This window comes from Cervus elaphus, chromosome 7 (genome assembly GCF_910594005.1).
Source record: "Cervus elaphus chromosome 7, mCerEla1.1, whole genome shotgun sequence".
Classification (NCBI taxonomy): Eukaryota; Metazoa; Chordata; class Mammalia; order Artiodactyla; family Cervidae; genus Cervus; species Cervus elaphus.
The window spans coordinates 11,482,572-11,499,408 of record NC_057821.1 but is presented as its reverse complement, the minus strand read 5'-3'; the positions used below and the strand labels follow the sequence as shown (position 1 = coordinate 11,499,408).

The following is a 16,837-nucleotide window of genomic DNA, read 5'->3' as shown; positions in this document are numbered from 1 at the left end:
CCACTGCATAACCAACACATTCAGAATTTAACCCAATTTTCCATTCAGCTGTCTTCTACTTTAGTCCAGAGGCTTGTTTGGGGAAAATAATTTTTTGTCTATTTGGTTGGAGAGATTAAACATGTAAAATACAAATTACTTTCTATTCAGTGAATTGAAAGATACTGATTCCAACATGATAGGGGGAGTTACAACCACCCCCACCCAGTGATGTCATTTCTGTACATTTTACAAAAAGGTTTTTTTTTTTTTTTCATATATCATGTCATTTGATCTCACTTTCTTAACCAATGTGCAAATGATTGTTTGGCCCATGGAGTTTGGTAGGAGAGCTGGGGTGTTGCTTGCAAAGCAACTGCTGAAATCATTAGAGAAGCTAAAGAAATGTAGGAATGAAGAGAGTCCCAGTCTTGGCTCATTGTGGTAGCTAATCTCTCTGAACACCTGTTTCCCACTTTGTAAAATGGGTATAAATATAGGACGGTGAGAAGATAAAAGTAAATGATTCATGCAAAGCTTTAGGCATAATACCTGGCACATTCCAAGGGCCTGATAAATAGTATTATTAGTGTGAGTCAGAGCAGAGTTCATGTTACAGAAAACACTGCCGTCTCAGGCAGATAAAGAACTCTGGGGATGATTTTTGATGAGGACATTTTGATTCTGAAAAGTGCACCCAGCAGCCAGGGCTGAACTTCAGGTTGTATCTGGACAACAACACACACCATACACTCCCTGGCACGAGGGAAAAAGAGTGGCTTTCTCTCATGTCTTAAAGAACTTTGGAGAGGCTTCTAGTTCCACTAATGGAGCGCTGAGCTGAAAAGAAAACTCTCCAGCTTTAGTAACATTGTCTTCATCATCAATGACCACAACAAAACTGCCGTTGACTTCACAAGGAAGAAAGAAAACAGAAATGAAGAAGGAACTGAAAGCCAGTGCCGGGTGAGAGAAAGCTGTTGCTGTGATTATCGGACCAGAAACTGGCAGCGACAGGGGCCTTGGTTCTGGGCTGTGTGAGGGCCAGTTGAACCGAGACCCTGCTTAAAGCCAGGGCCATCCAACGGCTGCTGGGCCAATGAAACGTGGCAATGGCTTGCCTCTGTGTAGGACCCTGAGTGAAACAACACAAAATCTCCCATAAACATGCAAAGCCCCCAAGCCGGCATTACCTGTGGTTTAGAGCTTGAACTGACACAACCTATAGGGTAATCACCATAAACATTGGTCCTGAGTTGCTGATCACCCCGGGGCCTGTCCAGGGCCGAGGCAAACCAGCTCAGACAGTCCTTGCACTGCCCAGGTCACACAGAATTCCCATAGAAAAACCAAGTCCTTGTGCAGATGAGTTCACAATTAAAGTATCAAAAAATATTAACCAGACCAGGCTGGAGTCCAGTTATCTGTTTTAATAAATTTAACAACATCTCTAGGGTGTTCTTGTAGTTAAGTTTGAAAACTGCCGCATGACCCGTGATTCTCCATTTCAAGATCATTTTCTTTTCCCTTGTTCACCCATTCATTCGACATTCATTCATCAAAGACTTATTCTGTGATGAATATTTGCCCAGCACATTCAGGATATCTTTTGTCTCTCATCATAATGTCCTAGGGATGTGTTCCTACCCCCAAGCTCCAGACGGGAAAACTGAGGAGAGGGCAGGTCGCTGGTGGGCCGAGGCCCAGCCCAGCCTAGCTGCTTCTTCCTGGGAGCTGCGTTCTCCATCAGCCCTGCCGAGTCTTGCCCTTTGACTGAGCCACAGACAGGCATGTGGGTGACTGAGGAAAGAAGTCACCAGAGCCGAGTTTCTCACAGAGGCACTGGTGTCCTCCCAGCACCCACCCCGAGGCCCCAGCGGGTCCACTTGACAGGACTACCCCTGAGTCACCTGCCAATGGCAATAGCTTCAGCCGCCCGTGGCTCCAGGGCCTCAGGAGGGGTGGCAGGGGGCTGCCCGAGGCAGCAGCGGCCAGGCATGGGAGGCAGACCAAAACACCCGTCTCCACTGCAAGAGTCATGCTGGGTTCTGTCGTCCCCACGTGTGTGGGGTGCAGCCCCAACTACTCCCCTGGGCCTCCCAGGGGCTTTGCAGAGTCCTTTTGGAACCCATTTCCTGTCCGGAAGGACAGCTCGCCTTCCTTCCTGACAATGCAAGCCCGTCTGTTGCACCTGCAAATCTCACAACCTGGAAGACTCTTCTCTCAGAGCACACAGTTCTCCTCCCTTCCTTCCGCCTCCGAGAGGCCTCCCCGCCCAGCCCACCTGAGACCTCACCCTCTGATCGCTCTCCACACCCTTCGCCCGCTTTATTTTCTCCTTTGAGCATGCCTGTTGATGTTTTTCTGTATGTTGAGTTATTTATGGCTTGATTTCACCGAGAGAGTGCCAGCTTCATGAAGGTAGAGCGCTGTTTTGTTCAAGGCTGTGTCCCTAGGCCTTAGAATGAGCAACAGGACAAATGGCCTGTCTTATCCTTCAGCCAGAAACTGGTCCTCAACTTTTTTGTCTGCACATTAAGTAGGTTAGACTCAAACAATGACTTTCAAACATTAAAAAAAAAAAAAAATCACTGGCGATCAGGGGAGCCACAGGAAAAAATATCACTGGAATACTTTCTTTAAATGAAATTTTCTGAAGAATGGAAACTAGCAGGGTTGTACTCATTACAGCTAGGGGAAGGCCGTGGGGCTCCAGTGTGCATCTTCTCCCTGCTCTTTTCTGCCTAGCCCCACCTCAGCCCCCCCAGAATCCCGGGGTTCCTTAGAACACAGTTTGGAAATCACTAGCCTGAGTGAGGTCCACCTTCAGTCAGTCACTTCCACTTCCAAAGGATAAATACAATCATCCACAAAGTTGAGGGGCTGGAGTCGCTGACCTTCCTTCTATGGCATTCTAGTATTATAAGTCATATTAGGTAAACCCCAAAGTAGAAATTGCAGACACATTCAGTGTCACGCCTGCCAAAGGCTGGCAATTGTCAGGAGTCTATCAAGCAGTACTTGTTGGACCAGTAGTTTGTGTGAGCCACGGGACCAATTAGATCTCAGATTGCTCAATCAATCTAGTTGATGGGATGAGACACAACGTCTGAAACAATTAAGACAGGATACCATCAAGTAGACAGATTCTATGGGTGAACTTGAGATCCCAGAAAGAGATCCAGTGGGGTAAAATGGGAGGGTGTGTTGGGAAGAAGTGTTTTCCCTGGAGAGGAAAACCGAAGGTCTAGGCAGGGGACACGGAAGGACTGGGGGGCACTCACATGCCAGCTGCCAGGAGGGCAGCTTGCTGATGGCTCAGTGCTGAGTCCCTTCTCAGCCAACACACTGGACTTGACCTGGAGTTTATGAAATCCAGATCTTGGTCCCAGGAAGGGGCAGACTTTTTCCATCATCATCATCATATATCTCATATATCAAACTATAACTACCATGACAATGACTGCTAGTTGTCCCCAATATCCATTCTCCCCTTTTTCCTTTGTAGTCGAGCCTCTGATATTTAGCTGGACACACGGCATTCCAGAATAGAGTCTACATTTCCCAGGCTCCCTTGCAGCCAGGTGTGGTCATGAAAATGAGTTCTGATCCATGGGATGTGAGGTGACCTGATGTGTGTCATCTTCAAGGCCTGCCCTCAGAGGGAAGAAGTGTGCCCCCCTTTCCCCTCTGCAACTAGCTGGAATGCACAGGTGGTGAGGAGCCCTCTTGGACTGTGAGCAACACAGTGGAAGGAACCGGGGTCCTAACCTGGAGCCACCACACCAGCCCTGGGGGGCTAGGGTGCAAAGACCATAAGAGCACGCAATGCTCTTGTGTTTTGTTGAAGCTCTGCTAGCCCAACCAGTGCAACTGCAGTGTCAATCCGAATTTGCAAAATTCATTCCCAGGGACCACTGCTGATCCCGGAGCCAGCTGTGGGGAGAGCTCGGCAGGCATATTCCCTCCCACTGCTCGGTAGCTGAGCTGAGTCTCAGGGTGGCCTGGCCAAGGTCACTTGCTGCTGAGTGGATTGTTGGGACCAGAGGAAAGGGAAGGTAGACAGAGTTTGGACTTTGGGTTCAGACTAGCTTTAGTTTGAAGCCCACCTCCCTGCTTCCTAAACCCTGTTCTGAAAAACCATGTGAAAATAAGGTGAATGGCAAACTAGACTCACACTGTGACTGTAGACGCTTTTGTTCTCAGAATCCAGAGAGCCTGCTTCCTAGACAAATGCTCTTTCCCACGAGGATTCCCATCTCTGAGACAAGCGCCCTCCGAGAGCCAGCCGTGGGAGCACCAAGGGACCAACGGGAGTGAGGAGACTCTCAGAGGGGTGATGTCTGCCGCGGGCCTTGGAGGATGGGGAGACAGGACCCAGGGAGAAAAGAAAGGGGCCAGCACCCCTGGGAGAGGGAACAGCTTGAGCAAAGGCACAGAGACAGACGGCTGTGCACGCGAAGAGGGGAACTCTCAATTCCAACCTTCATCCCCAGCTCCCTCCTTTTAATATTTTACTTAGTGGTTTGGATGTTTAGTGGGTTGTCCCTGTGAGAAGGCAGTGGAAGAGATCTTGGAAAATAATATTACTTTCAGAGGACAAAACAAAGTCACCTGATGGGCTCAGCTAAAAGGCAGCTGAAAGTCCCCTGCCCCGTCCCCAACCCAGCAAGGGAACAGCCCCTGAGGCTGGCACCCACTCAGCCCCATTCTGTGCCAGGAGACCAACCAGCCTCACTCCCCCGGCTTCTCAGACTCACAGTCCTTATCTGGAGAGATACCTGTTGTGAAATGTTCCGGCAGAAAACAAAGCCTAGGAAGGCTACATGCAAATTCTATGCAGATTCAAATTTGTTTCAAAATGATGTTAAAAGAAACAGAACAAAGCAGGGTGGGGAATATGCAGATGAAGCCCGATCAGTAAATATTGGTAATTGTTGAAGTTAGATGATCGATGGGTTCTTGAGGGTGCATTATATTATTCTCTCCAAGACACTTGAAAATTTTCCACTTAAAAAAGTTATTTAAGAGCTTCTCTGGTGGCTCAGTGGTAAAGAATCTGCCTGCCAATGCAGGAGACACGGGTTTGATCCCTGGGCCAGGAGGATCTCACATGCAACTGAGCAACTAAGCCTTTGCGTCACAACAACTGAGCCTATGCTCTAGAGCTTGGGAGCCACAACTACTGAGCCCGTGTGCTGCAACTAGTAAACTCCGAGCTTTAGAAGCTGAGGAGCTAGTTTAGTTGGTTGAGTAGTAGTTTAGTTCTCTGTGCTCCACAATAAGATGAACCACCGCAATGAGAAGCCCACACACCACAACTAGAGAGTAGCCCCCACTCGCCACAACTAGAGAAAAGCCCAGGCAGCAACGAAGACCCAGCACAGCCAAGAATAAATAAATATATATTTTTAAAGTTATTTAAGGACTTCCCTGGCAGTTCAGTGGTTAAGACTCCACACTCCCAATGCAAGGGGCATGGGTTTGATCCCTGGTTGGGGAACTAACCACATGCCAAGCAATGTGGCCAAAAAAGAAAGTTATTTGAAAGTTTAAGAAATGTACATGAATGTTCATAACGACATCATTTATAATAGCTCAAACTAAAAACAACCCAAACATTCCCTGACAAATGGATTTTAAAAATGTATTATACCCACATAAGGAAATATTATTCAACAATAAAAAGGAGTGAAGTACTGACGTGCTATAATGGATGAGTTTAGAAAATACTCTGCTAAGTGAAAGAAGCCAGACACTAAAGGACAAATATTGTATTGTATAGACTCCATTTATATTAAATGTCCAGAATAGGAAAATCTATAGAGACAAAAGTAGTGGCTGCCAGGCAATTGAATGGAGGAATTGAGAGGTAACAGCTAAGAGGTTTGGGGTTTCTTTGACAGATAATTAAAATGTTGTATGATTGATTGTGATGTTGGATATACAACTTTGCAAATATACGAAAAGCCATAGAAAAAGAAAAACATCGAGTAGAGGCTCTGAGCCATGGGTTTTCATAGGCTTCAATGTGAACTTGGGCAAAGGGTAAGGTATGGACCAGCCCCTGAAACAAGTTCTGTCTTCCTTATTTATGGCTCAGCCAGAGGAATTCACAGAATCTAGTCCAGTCTGAAGCCTCTGGAGTAATACCATTTTTCTCTATTCTGGAAAAATCCATGCCCCATTAATAAGTATGGAATTTTATTAGTCCTCAAATGCCTGACCCATTTCCACTGCCCAGTTGTACAATTCTAGACTCTCAAGGGGTAGTACATCTTAGTTTTGCCAAGTGCACTGGGGCTTAACTGAGGCTGCACACCAGGATCACCTGGGAGTTGAATAAACACTGGTGCTGGCTTCCGCCCCAAGAGATACTCATTTAATTAGTGTGGGGGAGAAGCCTGTGCAGTGGGTGTTTTAAAAGCTCCCAGGTGATTCAAACGTGCAAGATTGAGAATCATTGACTAAGTGAAGAATTTTTTAATGACTAGGAAAAAATATCAAATGTGTAGCATGGAGTATGGTGAGTATTCGGTCATGAAACTTCTCTTTTAGATTTATGTTCACACTGGGTCACAATATGAAAAGTACTTCTTACTGTAACTTTTAGCCTGGGAGTTTAGAGACCTCAGGTTGACGGGTCAAGTCAGTCACCGAGCTAAATGAAGGGGACCCACCAGCGGCATTCGGGTGCCCTCCAGCTGCTGCATGGGCCTCTCCAAGGACAGATGCTCCCCTGCTTCCAAATAGCCCTATCCCACCTTGGACAACTCTTGCTGAGTCAAAAGCTGCCTTTCTGAAATTCTCACATCAAACCCTGACACCAGAGGACTGAAGTCTTCACCACCCCCTGAAGGCATTATGTGTCCCAATCACGTGACTTTGCCCTGTTGTCAAGCAGAGTCCGGCTAGAAGCTGAGGCTCCTGCCCAACCTGTCTCTACATGTCAGATTTCTACTCATCTCTCAAGCCCCTGGACTTCCCCGGTGGTTCAGACGGCAAAGCGTTTGCCTACAATGCAGGAGACCTGGGTTCAATCCCTGGGTCAGGAAGATCTCCTGGAGAAGGAAATGGCAACCCTCTCCAGTATTCTTGCCTGAAAAATCCCATGGACGGAGGAGCCTGGTAGGCTACAGTCCATGGAGTCGAAAAGAGTCAGACACGACTGAGCGACTTCACTTTACTTTTCAAGCCCTATCTTGAATGCCCCTTCCATGAGGTCTCCCACTATGGGATCTGTTTGCTCTCTCCCTCTGCACTCTTCTGCCTTTTAATTTTCTAATGTACGGTTGGAACTTATTGTACTATAACTAGTTGGTTACTGCCTTTGAGTTTGAGTAAACCATAAGCTCCTTGAAGGCATGGGTGGAGCTTCATCTTGTGTTATATCTCTGTATCTTCTGCAGGGCCCAGTATATGCTCCATACACAATCATTGAATGAATGAATGAATAATCAGCTTGCCATGAAGTTTTTATAGCGAGGGAAGTACGAAGTAGCAGCTTAAGTGGGGATGGGATTTTAAGTTCACCAAATCCTCATTCCTTGATAAGAAAAAAAATGCATAAGTTTGGCATTTGAGCTAGTGCTTGAAAGGTAAGTTGAAATTTGACAGGGAGAGACAGGTCAAGGAGCAGTTTCTAGCCTCAGGTTGGAAATCCTGAATCCCCGCCACTGGTTGTCAGGGAAACCATCTCTCCTCAGATGGGTAAAAGAATGAACATTCATTCTCTAATGCAATTCTAATGAAAACCAGGCTCTTGTGTTAAATGTTTTGCAAACATTTTCAGGTGCCCCCAAATTGCCCCTAATGCAGAACTAGGCACATGTCAGCAGAAGATGGACCCACTGCTGCCTCCGCTTCCAACGAACAGAACACAATCTTAGGACAGAAAAGCCCAGGCTGGGAACAAGAGGACGGGGCATGGCCTGGAGGAGAGAGGTTGGGGGCGTGTGTTGAAGGAGTCTTTTTAAAAGAGACAAGCCTGTTATTTGTATGCAGATAGTAAGATTAGTTACACATAAAGTATAAGGTAATCTACCAAGGAACTTTTAGAACTATTCGAGGATGTTCATGAGGTTGCCCAAGACAATATCAACAAACAAAAGCCATCAACATTACTTTTATATCAGCAATAATCAAATAGATTAGAAAACACCGTAGAAAAAAGATGATGTTTCCTATAGCAACAAAAGCTATTAAATCTCATAAAATCTCATAAATCTCAAAAAAACCCAAAAAATCTTTACTAAAGGACAAAAAAAAGGTCAGAAGAGACAGAGAGATGGGTGGGCTATTAATATACTATAAATGAAAAGCTATAATTTCAATCAAAATCCTAATAGAGCTCTTTCACATGGGGGAAAAGGGGGTCAAGGATAAGAGTCAAGGGATTTCCCTGGTGGTACAGTGGATAAGAATCTGTCTGCCAATGCAGGGGACACGGTTTTGATCCCTGGTCTAGGAAGATTCCACGTGCCACAGAGCAACTAAGCTCGTGCGCCACAGTTCGTGAGCCCGAGCACTCACCTACTGAAGCCCGGATGCCTAGAGCCCACGCTCCACAACAAGAGACGCCGCCGCAATGAGAAGTCTGCAGACCGCAACTAGAGAGGAGCCCCTGCTCACTGCAACTAGAGGGAAAGCAAAGACCTAGCGCAACAACAACAAAAAAACACAAAAAGAGTAAGAGAGCCAATATTTGAGGAAGAAATCGAAAAAAGGAGAGGGCTGCCATATGTTCTGTACCCTTATCATAAAACCAGCATGATCAAAATACTGTGATATAGTGCAGAAATAGACAAGATTCACCAATAGAAGAGAAGGGAGACTCCAGGGATTCCAGGAACTTGAATAAGCCAGAGGCAGCATCTCAAACAAGTGTGGAAAGTGTTGCCTATAAATAGTGTGGGGTATAAGCTTACCTCAATCAAAATCTTCTATTTCTACCTCAAAAGAGCTACAAAATAAATTTCAGATGGATGAACTTAAATATGAAAGAGCAAAATTTCCAAACTCTTGAAAGAAAATACAGAAGTAATCATTATAACAAAGTAAAGATATTAAAAAACACAAATTGTAGGCGGAAAAGATTTGATATCCCTGACTGCATCAAAATTGGGATTTTCTAAGCAACAAAAGACATTGTCAGATAAAAAGCCAAGCTATGGAATGAGATAAGATAGCTACAATGTCCATAGCTGACAAATGATTCACGTACAGCCTATATAAAGAACACCTACAAGTTGAAGAGATAAAGATGAGCAGGAAAGGGTCATGAGCAGGTAAGTTACAGAAGAGGAAACACAACTGGGGACTTCTCTGGTGGTCCAGTGGCTAAGACTCTATGCTCCCAATGCAGGGTCCTGGGTTCGATCCCTGGTCAGTGAATTAGATCACACATGTCACAACTGAAGATCTCCCATGAACGAAGACAGCACAGCCAAGTAAAATGTGTTTTTTTTTTTAAAACACAAGTGGTTGATAAATACACAGAGATGCTTAACAGCACTAGTAGTCAGGGTGTGCAGATTAAATAAGCAAAATAAAATGAGATATAACTTCACATTCATCAGATTGATTTAAAACTCTTCAGTCTTGGGAGTTCTCTGGTGGCCTACTGGTTAGGATTCTGCACTTTCACTGCCATGGCCCAGGTTTAATCCCTAATCAGGGAACTGAGATCCTGCAAGCCACCTGGTGTAGCCAAAAAACCAAAAAACTCTACAGTTTGATAGTCCCAAGGGTTGATGATGCCATTGTGGGGAAATCAGGAACTGCTAGTGGTTGAATTGTTACAACCACTTTGGCTAGTAATTTAGCCAAGTCTGGTGAATTTCATGTGGTGTGTATCCTCGGGAAACATTCCATGTGGACCTGAGAGACCCAAACAAGGATGCTCACTGCAGTGTTTTTTATAACAACAAAAACTTGGCCATGTCCATCAACAGAATGAACCACGATATAGTTTTAATGGAATAGATACGGAAAGAGGTGAAGAGGATTAAAGAAAATCAGGAGACTGAGTCCTGGTTCTTGCTCTGCTTCTAACTGATGACAGGATGGGGCAAGTCATGTATCCCTCTTCACTGAGTGCTCTCCCCAGACTTTCTCATGGCTCACTCCCTCCCCTCCTTCAGGTCTATGTGCAAATTCCACCTACTCAGAGAGGCTTCCTGGACCCTGGTGTCCATACAACCAGTATCCATGCCCCCTGACACTGCTTTGTCAAGAAGCAGAGTGGTGGGATTTCCCTAGTGGTCCAGTGACTAAGACTCTGAGCTCCCAATGCGGGGGGGTGGGGGGTGGGGGCAGGTTCGATTCCTGGTCAGGGAACTAGATCCCACAACGAAATATCCCTCATGCTGCAACGAAGATCCTGAGTGCCAAAACTAAGACCTGGTGCAGTCAAGTAAATAGATATTTATTTTAAAAAAAGAATAAGAAGGAGAGGATGCAGCAGCACAGTGGCTTAAAGGTCAGGCTAGGTTAAAACACCAGCTTTACCAACTGCTGTTTGCATGACCTTAGGCAAGTGATTTAAGCTTGCTGTGACTCAGTTTCCTCCTCTGTAAAATGGAGATAATAGTAGTTTTCACCTCAGAGGGTTGCTGTGAGGACTGAATGAGTTAATACGCCAAAGAGAACAGTGCCTGATATGGGGGAGGGCCGGTTAGCCATAAACTGCATAGCAGTTAAAATGAGTGAAGTACACTTGAGTGACGTGGCTCAATCTCATAAACATGCTGCTGAATGAAAAGAGCACACCCCTCACCCTTCCGTGAACTTCCCTCCCAATCACAGGCGCGTGGCCGGCGCGCAGACCAGCCCCTGGTCACACCGCCATCAGGCGTCCTTCTCATGGGTCTGAGTCCCTGTCCCCCGGCATCCATGTCCCTCACAGCCTGTCTAAGTCAGTTTTCAGTTCAGTTCAGTTCAGTCGCTCAGTCGTGTCCGACTCTGCGACCCCGTGGACTGCAGCAAGCCAGACCTCCCTGTCCATCACCAACTCCCAGAGTTTACCCAAACTCATGTCCATTGAGTTGGTGATGCCATCCAACCATTTGGGCAGTGTTTATTGATTGAACGGGATTAATTCTGAAAGTCCTCAAAGGCCCAAAGACAGAGACACCACTGACCCTTTTGGCTGGTGCGTTTTAAGAAGCTGAACTAAGGACATGAGGAGGTGGGGGCAATGCAGCAGGTGAATGACCTGAGTACCTGGAAATAGAGAGAAATCCCAGAAACGGGGGTGTCTCCAATGGGAGGGAGTCTGTGACTCCAAGATCAGGGAGTAGGGGACCCTCACCCCAGCCCCTTTCTGAAGGCCTGTCCTAGGGTCCGCTGGGTGACTGAAGGATGAACTGCTACCTTCACAGAGGACTTGACATTAAAAAAAAGATCTAGAAGGATCCAAGCAGAATCCTTACACGGGCTCCAGGAGGGGAAGTGGGATTGGGGACAAAGTGGGGAGGTGAGTGAAGGATTTTTTTTTTTTAATACTCTAAATACTTCTGCATTGTTTGAATTGAGAAAGAAGTGATTACTTGTGAATTATGAGGAAAAAAATGTATCTTGCATGGAAGAGGTACTCAGGGAATGGGTATTACAATTATTCTTTAAAACACAGAGGAAGATATCTCACCCAGCACAGATCCGCAGGCAGGAGGGGGCCCTGCTCGCTCCCCTCCTCACTCCGCAGCGGGCTCTTCATCCCTGGCCCTTCCTCCAACATGTACCCTAAAGCGGATGGCCTCACTACTCTCACCGCCCAGCTGCCTGCCCTGTTCATCGCTCACCTCAGATAACAGCCTCCTACTGCTCTCCCTGTTTCTTTTTTCTTTCCCCCTTTTTTAAAATTGTTCTTTCAACTTAATTTTTTTATATTTATTTATTTTCAATTATCAACTTTATTATTTTTTATATTTATTTATTTTCAATAGATTGATGATTGCTTTACAATATTGGTTTGTTTTCTGTCATATATCAACATGAATTAACCATCGGTGTACATACACCCCTTCCCTCTTGAATCTCCCTCCTTTATCCCACCCATTCCCACCCCTCTCGGTTGTTACAGAGCCCCAGTTTGAGTTCCCTGAGTCAGAGTCCCTTGGACTGCAAGGAGATCCAACCAGTCCATCCTAAAGGAGATCAGTCCTGGGTGTTCACTGGAAGGACTGATGCTGAAGCTGAAACTCCAATACTTTGGCCACCTGATGGGAAGAGCTGACTCATTGAAAAAGACCCTGATGCTGGGAAAGATTGAAGGTGGGAGGAAAAGGGGACAACAGAGGATGAGATGGTTGGGTGGCATCACCGACTCAATGGAGATGAGTTTGGGTAAACTCCGGAAGTTGGTGATGGACAGGGAGGCCTGGCATGCTGTGGTCCATGGGGTCGCGAAGAGTCGGACACGACTGAGAGACTGAAATGAACTAAGTCATAAAGCAATTTCCCACCGGCTGTCTATTTATACGCGTTAGTACACGCACTCCACACTACTCTCCCCCTTCATTTCACCCCCTCCCTTCCCTCCTCCAGCGTTGCTCTCCTTGTTTCTGCCCTGACCCTCTGTCTCACTCCCCACAGCCGGGCAGTTGATGCATACCAACCAATTCACTCACTCACGCCATTAACCCTCTAACGTGACCTGAGGATGAGACGTGAGTAGAATCTCAGCGGGACAGACACAGAAACTGCGGCACAGAGCGTCCAACCGTGCGCCCCCGGCCCACACCATGAAGCGCCCGCGCGGGGATCCCACCCCTGGGGGACTGGGCTCCAGCCTCCGCTCTCGGCCACCTGTCCCCTCTGCCTCCCTCCTTCCTCCCCACTCCCCAGGAGCGAAATCGGTTCTCCCCGCTACAAGGGCCACGTGACCTGGCCCCTGCCTGCCCCTCCAGCCTCACCCCCACCCGGCTCCTCCTCACTCCCCAACGCCATGGGCTCCACGGCTGGTCCTGCACCCGGAACAGCCTTTTCTTCCCAATCATCAAACGGCTTGCTCCCGCTTCACTCGGATTTCTGCTTGAATGTTACCTCCTCCAAAAGGGCCTCCCTGACCACCCTTTCTCAAACAGTTCCCACTTTATTCTCTGACCCTTTCCTGCTGTGATTTTATTCATAGTTCTTATCACTTCCTCATCTGACGTTATGAGACTACTTGTTCGGAGGCTTATCCTGTGTCTCCACTGTCTCTAGAATTTCTGTTCCGTGAGGGCAGGGACTTTGTCCCCAGTGCCCGGAACACAGGCTCCCGCAGAATGGCAGTGCAGTAAATGAACAAATGCTCCGCCTCCCCGCTCCCGTTGCCCAGGCAGCCCACGTGGACGTCAGTCTGCTCCGGGACCGGTCTGGGCCTCCCGTGCGGGCTGCTCGGAACAGTCCACGGGATGGCGTTCCTGCGTCTCCGTGTCGCCCCATCCTTCCCCCAGGCCTTCTGGACAAGTTGGGCAGAAGGCAAAGTGAGGCCTCCCATATTCCTTCCTAGTTTCCCTGCGCCGACCCCTGTCCATCCCTCCAAGCCCAGGGCTTTCACTTCCAGTCGCTTGGAAGCTGGTCTGACGAATCCACCCCCACCAGGATGATGAAGATGTCAATTTGTCCTTCCCAAGGACATTTGCATTTTTTAATGAGGCCAAGCTGGAGCAGCTCTTCACCCAGCGTATGCTTGTGTCATGGTGTAACTCCCAAGACAGGATGTTTCAGAGAGATACCACTTTTCCCTCTCCCAGATCCTGGGAGACAATGTCACAGGTCAAAGTGCTGAGGGAGACGGAGAGAGAGTTCCAAGCTCAGCCAGTGGGTCAGAGACTGGGCCCTGGCAAACCCTGACCACAAATGCTATCCCACTCAACTTACATCTTCATTTCCCACCACCCAGAAGACCTGGCTTTGTTCCCCAAAGCATCCCCAAGCCACCCTCAGGCTCTGCTTTGTGGAACCCCTCCAGAGGCTCCCCAGGGAACCCAGAACAAAAGCCTTACCCATTTCGATCCCACAGATCACCAAGGCTGCCACCACCGCACCTGCTGACGTCCCAGCAAAGCGATGGGCTGTTTCCAGCATCCGGGGGGCCAGGTCCCGAAGGGCGTCCACCGCCCCGGCCTGGTAGAAGGAGAGGAACCCGCTGCCTGAGAAGGAGATGGAATGAGGGGTGTCCGGGTCCCCCTTAAACACCTGTTCTTCCATCTCCTCAACCTGGGGCCTCCCGGGGAAGGGAGGAACCTCTCAGCGCCGATGTGCCTGAATGCCAGCCACCCTCCTGTTGAAACTCGCAGCCAAGGTTCCCTGCCAGCCCAGAGCCTGGAATGTGGCTGTCGCTCCCCGGGCGGCTGGGACACCCACGGGTGGCTCAGGCAGCAGCTGCCTGGGCCTGTTGAGCTCGGCCAGGAGGCAGCCCCAAAGCCTCGTAAAGGCCCCCGGCGGGTAGCGTCCTGGCCCTGCGAGCGCCCTCCTCTGCACTTGTCTGGGACCCCTTGGATGGCAGGTGGCCGCCGCGCAGGGCCGGGCCCAGGAAGAGGTGCTGCTCAGCCCTGAGTCCCGAAGGGTTCACTCATCGGGTTGCAAAACCTCCGAGGATGGGTATGGGGTGGCACCTCCCTCCCCCGCACGCCGCAGCTGGAAAGGACGTAAACGCTGGCCTCCTTCCAGGAGAGGGTATTCCTTTCCCCCAGCGACAGGGTTGCCAAGTTGGCTCTGGTTTCTGAGGGAGACTCGGCTCACAGCACCCATGCCCCCACCGCGACGCCCCTCCCTGGGATCCTGCTCCAGGCTCCAGGTGGCATGTGTGAGGTATGACACAATTATTTTTATTTGTTCTTGCATAAGTGCCTCTTTGCTTACTCATCTGTTTATTCACATGTTAGGACTGGCCACTGGCAAAAGTGTAAAGGAAAAGAGTTTGGGCTCCAGGGCCCCCACCCACCGCCGCTCCAGCTCTCGCCTTCTCTCCTCCGCCCTTCGCCAACACACCAACTCTTAGCACTCTCTGTCCAAGCCCTGAATCTCTGCGCTGTCTCTTAAGTGTCCCGCAAGAAATCATTCTGAGATCTCCATCATTCTGTGTTAGGGCATCATACTGGAAGCTATCCTCACTTTGAAATGAGACGTTTGAGATGTCAGTATCTAACCCCAAGGATGAACAGCTTGGGACCCCAGATGTGGGGGCATCTGGGTCAGGGTAGAGAGATGATTTGGAGCCTAAAGGGAAAGGCAGGTGGTGGGGGGACCAAGGGTAGCTCCAAGGAGCCTGGTTCATGCCAGTCCACAGCGGTGCAACATGGTCCTGGCAAGGAGAGTCTTCCTCACTACCGGCAAATGTCACTGCCTAAGGATGTTGCAAGGCAGCAAGGTGGAGGTGTCCCTTTTCTCTGTCCCCCCAGGGCACACAGAAGCAGAATTGGAATGGAAACACAAAGTATCCTGCCCAAAGCTCAGTCCAGCTCCATACTCTGCTAGGATGTGATAGCCACACTGGACCCACTAGGGGAAGTGAAGTGAAGTGAAAGTCATTTAGTCGTGTCTGACTCTTTGCAACCCCATGGACTGTAGCCTGCCAGGCTCCTCTGTCCATGGAGTTCTCCAGGCCAGAATCCTGGTGTGGGTAGCCGTTCCCTTCTCCAGGGGATCTTCCCAACCCAGGGATCGAACCCAGGTCTCCCACACTGCAGGTGGATTCTTTACTATTTGAGCCACCGGGGAAGCCCAAAACCCACCAGGGGACCTCCCGCCAACTCTGCTCGCCTTACTGATCTAGTGGAACTTAACGCTGGGGAGCAGTGCCCAGTGTTCGGTCAGGAAGGGGTTTTCTGTCTTGGGTAGGTAGTTCCAGGTATATAATTACCTCTATTTGAGAAGGGAACTCCTGACTAAATGTGTCTGCAACAGAGAAAATGCGTGCGCACCTGTGTCTGCATTTGCGTGTGTGTGTGCAGACTCGCACACACACACACACAGAGATCTGAGGCCACCGACAGGCTGGGGTGAAGAGTAGGGTGAGGCTGGGTGGAGTCCAATCAGCTTTTGGCACATTGAGACCCTGCCTCCGGGAGATGGGAGGGAGTGGAAGCCTCAGCCCCTTACACTGACACCTACACTTGGGAACAAGATAGACAAATGAGAAATAACCAGAGAACTGTACAAGGCAGTCTATAATGAAGTACCAAATTGTGCAGGGCTGAGATTCCTGCCAGAAAAGTTCAGAGATGAGAGTGAACAGCGTGGGCTGGAACCTTCAGAGAAGCTATGTGATAGAGTTGTGGGTTGGGGGGTTTAAAGAAGCTAGCAGGAGGAGGGAGGGTACTATAGCAAGAAGCAGTGTGCAGTCCTTACAGAGAGTGAAGGGGTGTGATGGCAGGCAGTTACACAGGATGAAGGACTCTGGATTAGACAGACATGGGTTGAAGCCCAGTTCTATTATTTATAGGCAGTGTGACATGTGATAACCTCTCCAGGCCTCGGTTTTCCTCATCTGTAAAATGGGGACAATAATGCATATACTGTACAGGAACTGTAAAACATAAGATATGGTTATAAAATGCCTGGCACATGGTATGTCTCTTATTATTAAAGGGCAGTAAGGGCCAAGGCTTCTAGAACAGGTGGAGCTGGGAGCCAAGGTGGAAGAGAAAGATGGGGTCAACAGAAGAAGGTGGGATGCACTTGCAACGTGTAGGAGGAGCTAGAATTCTCGAGGGGGAGAGTCTTGGAAAGGCAGTGAGAGCTGGAGGATGAGGAAGGAGGATAGAGCTACATCCTCCTATGGATGTTGGTGGCCAGGTTACAGGCTGAAGAAAGATAAGTTAATGATGCCATTGCATCAGAGATTCAGAGGACCTGGGGACTGGTTGGA

General features: G+C 48.5%; 1 protein-coding gene across 1 annotated transcript in view; it reads right to left on the bottom strand.

The window, feature by feature from the left end:
• The window catches only part of PNPLA1 (patatin like phospholipase domain containing 1), a 56,244-nt gene extending 41,568 nt beyond the window's left edge, over positions 1-14,676 (bottom strand). Inside the window, exon 1 of the mRNA XM_043907301.1 lies at positions 13,971-14,676. Within this exon, the coding sequence (XP_043763236.1) occupies positions 13,971-14,175 (205 nt within the window). The 5' untranslated portion in view covers positions 14,176-14,676. The remainder of the gene's footprint in view (positions 1-13,970) is intronic.
• Positions 14,677-16,837: the final 2,161 nt, after the last annotated feature.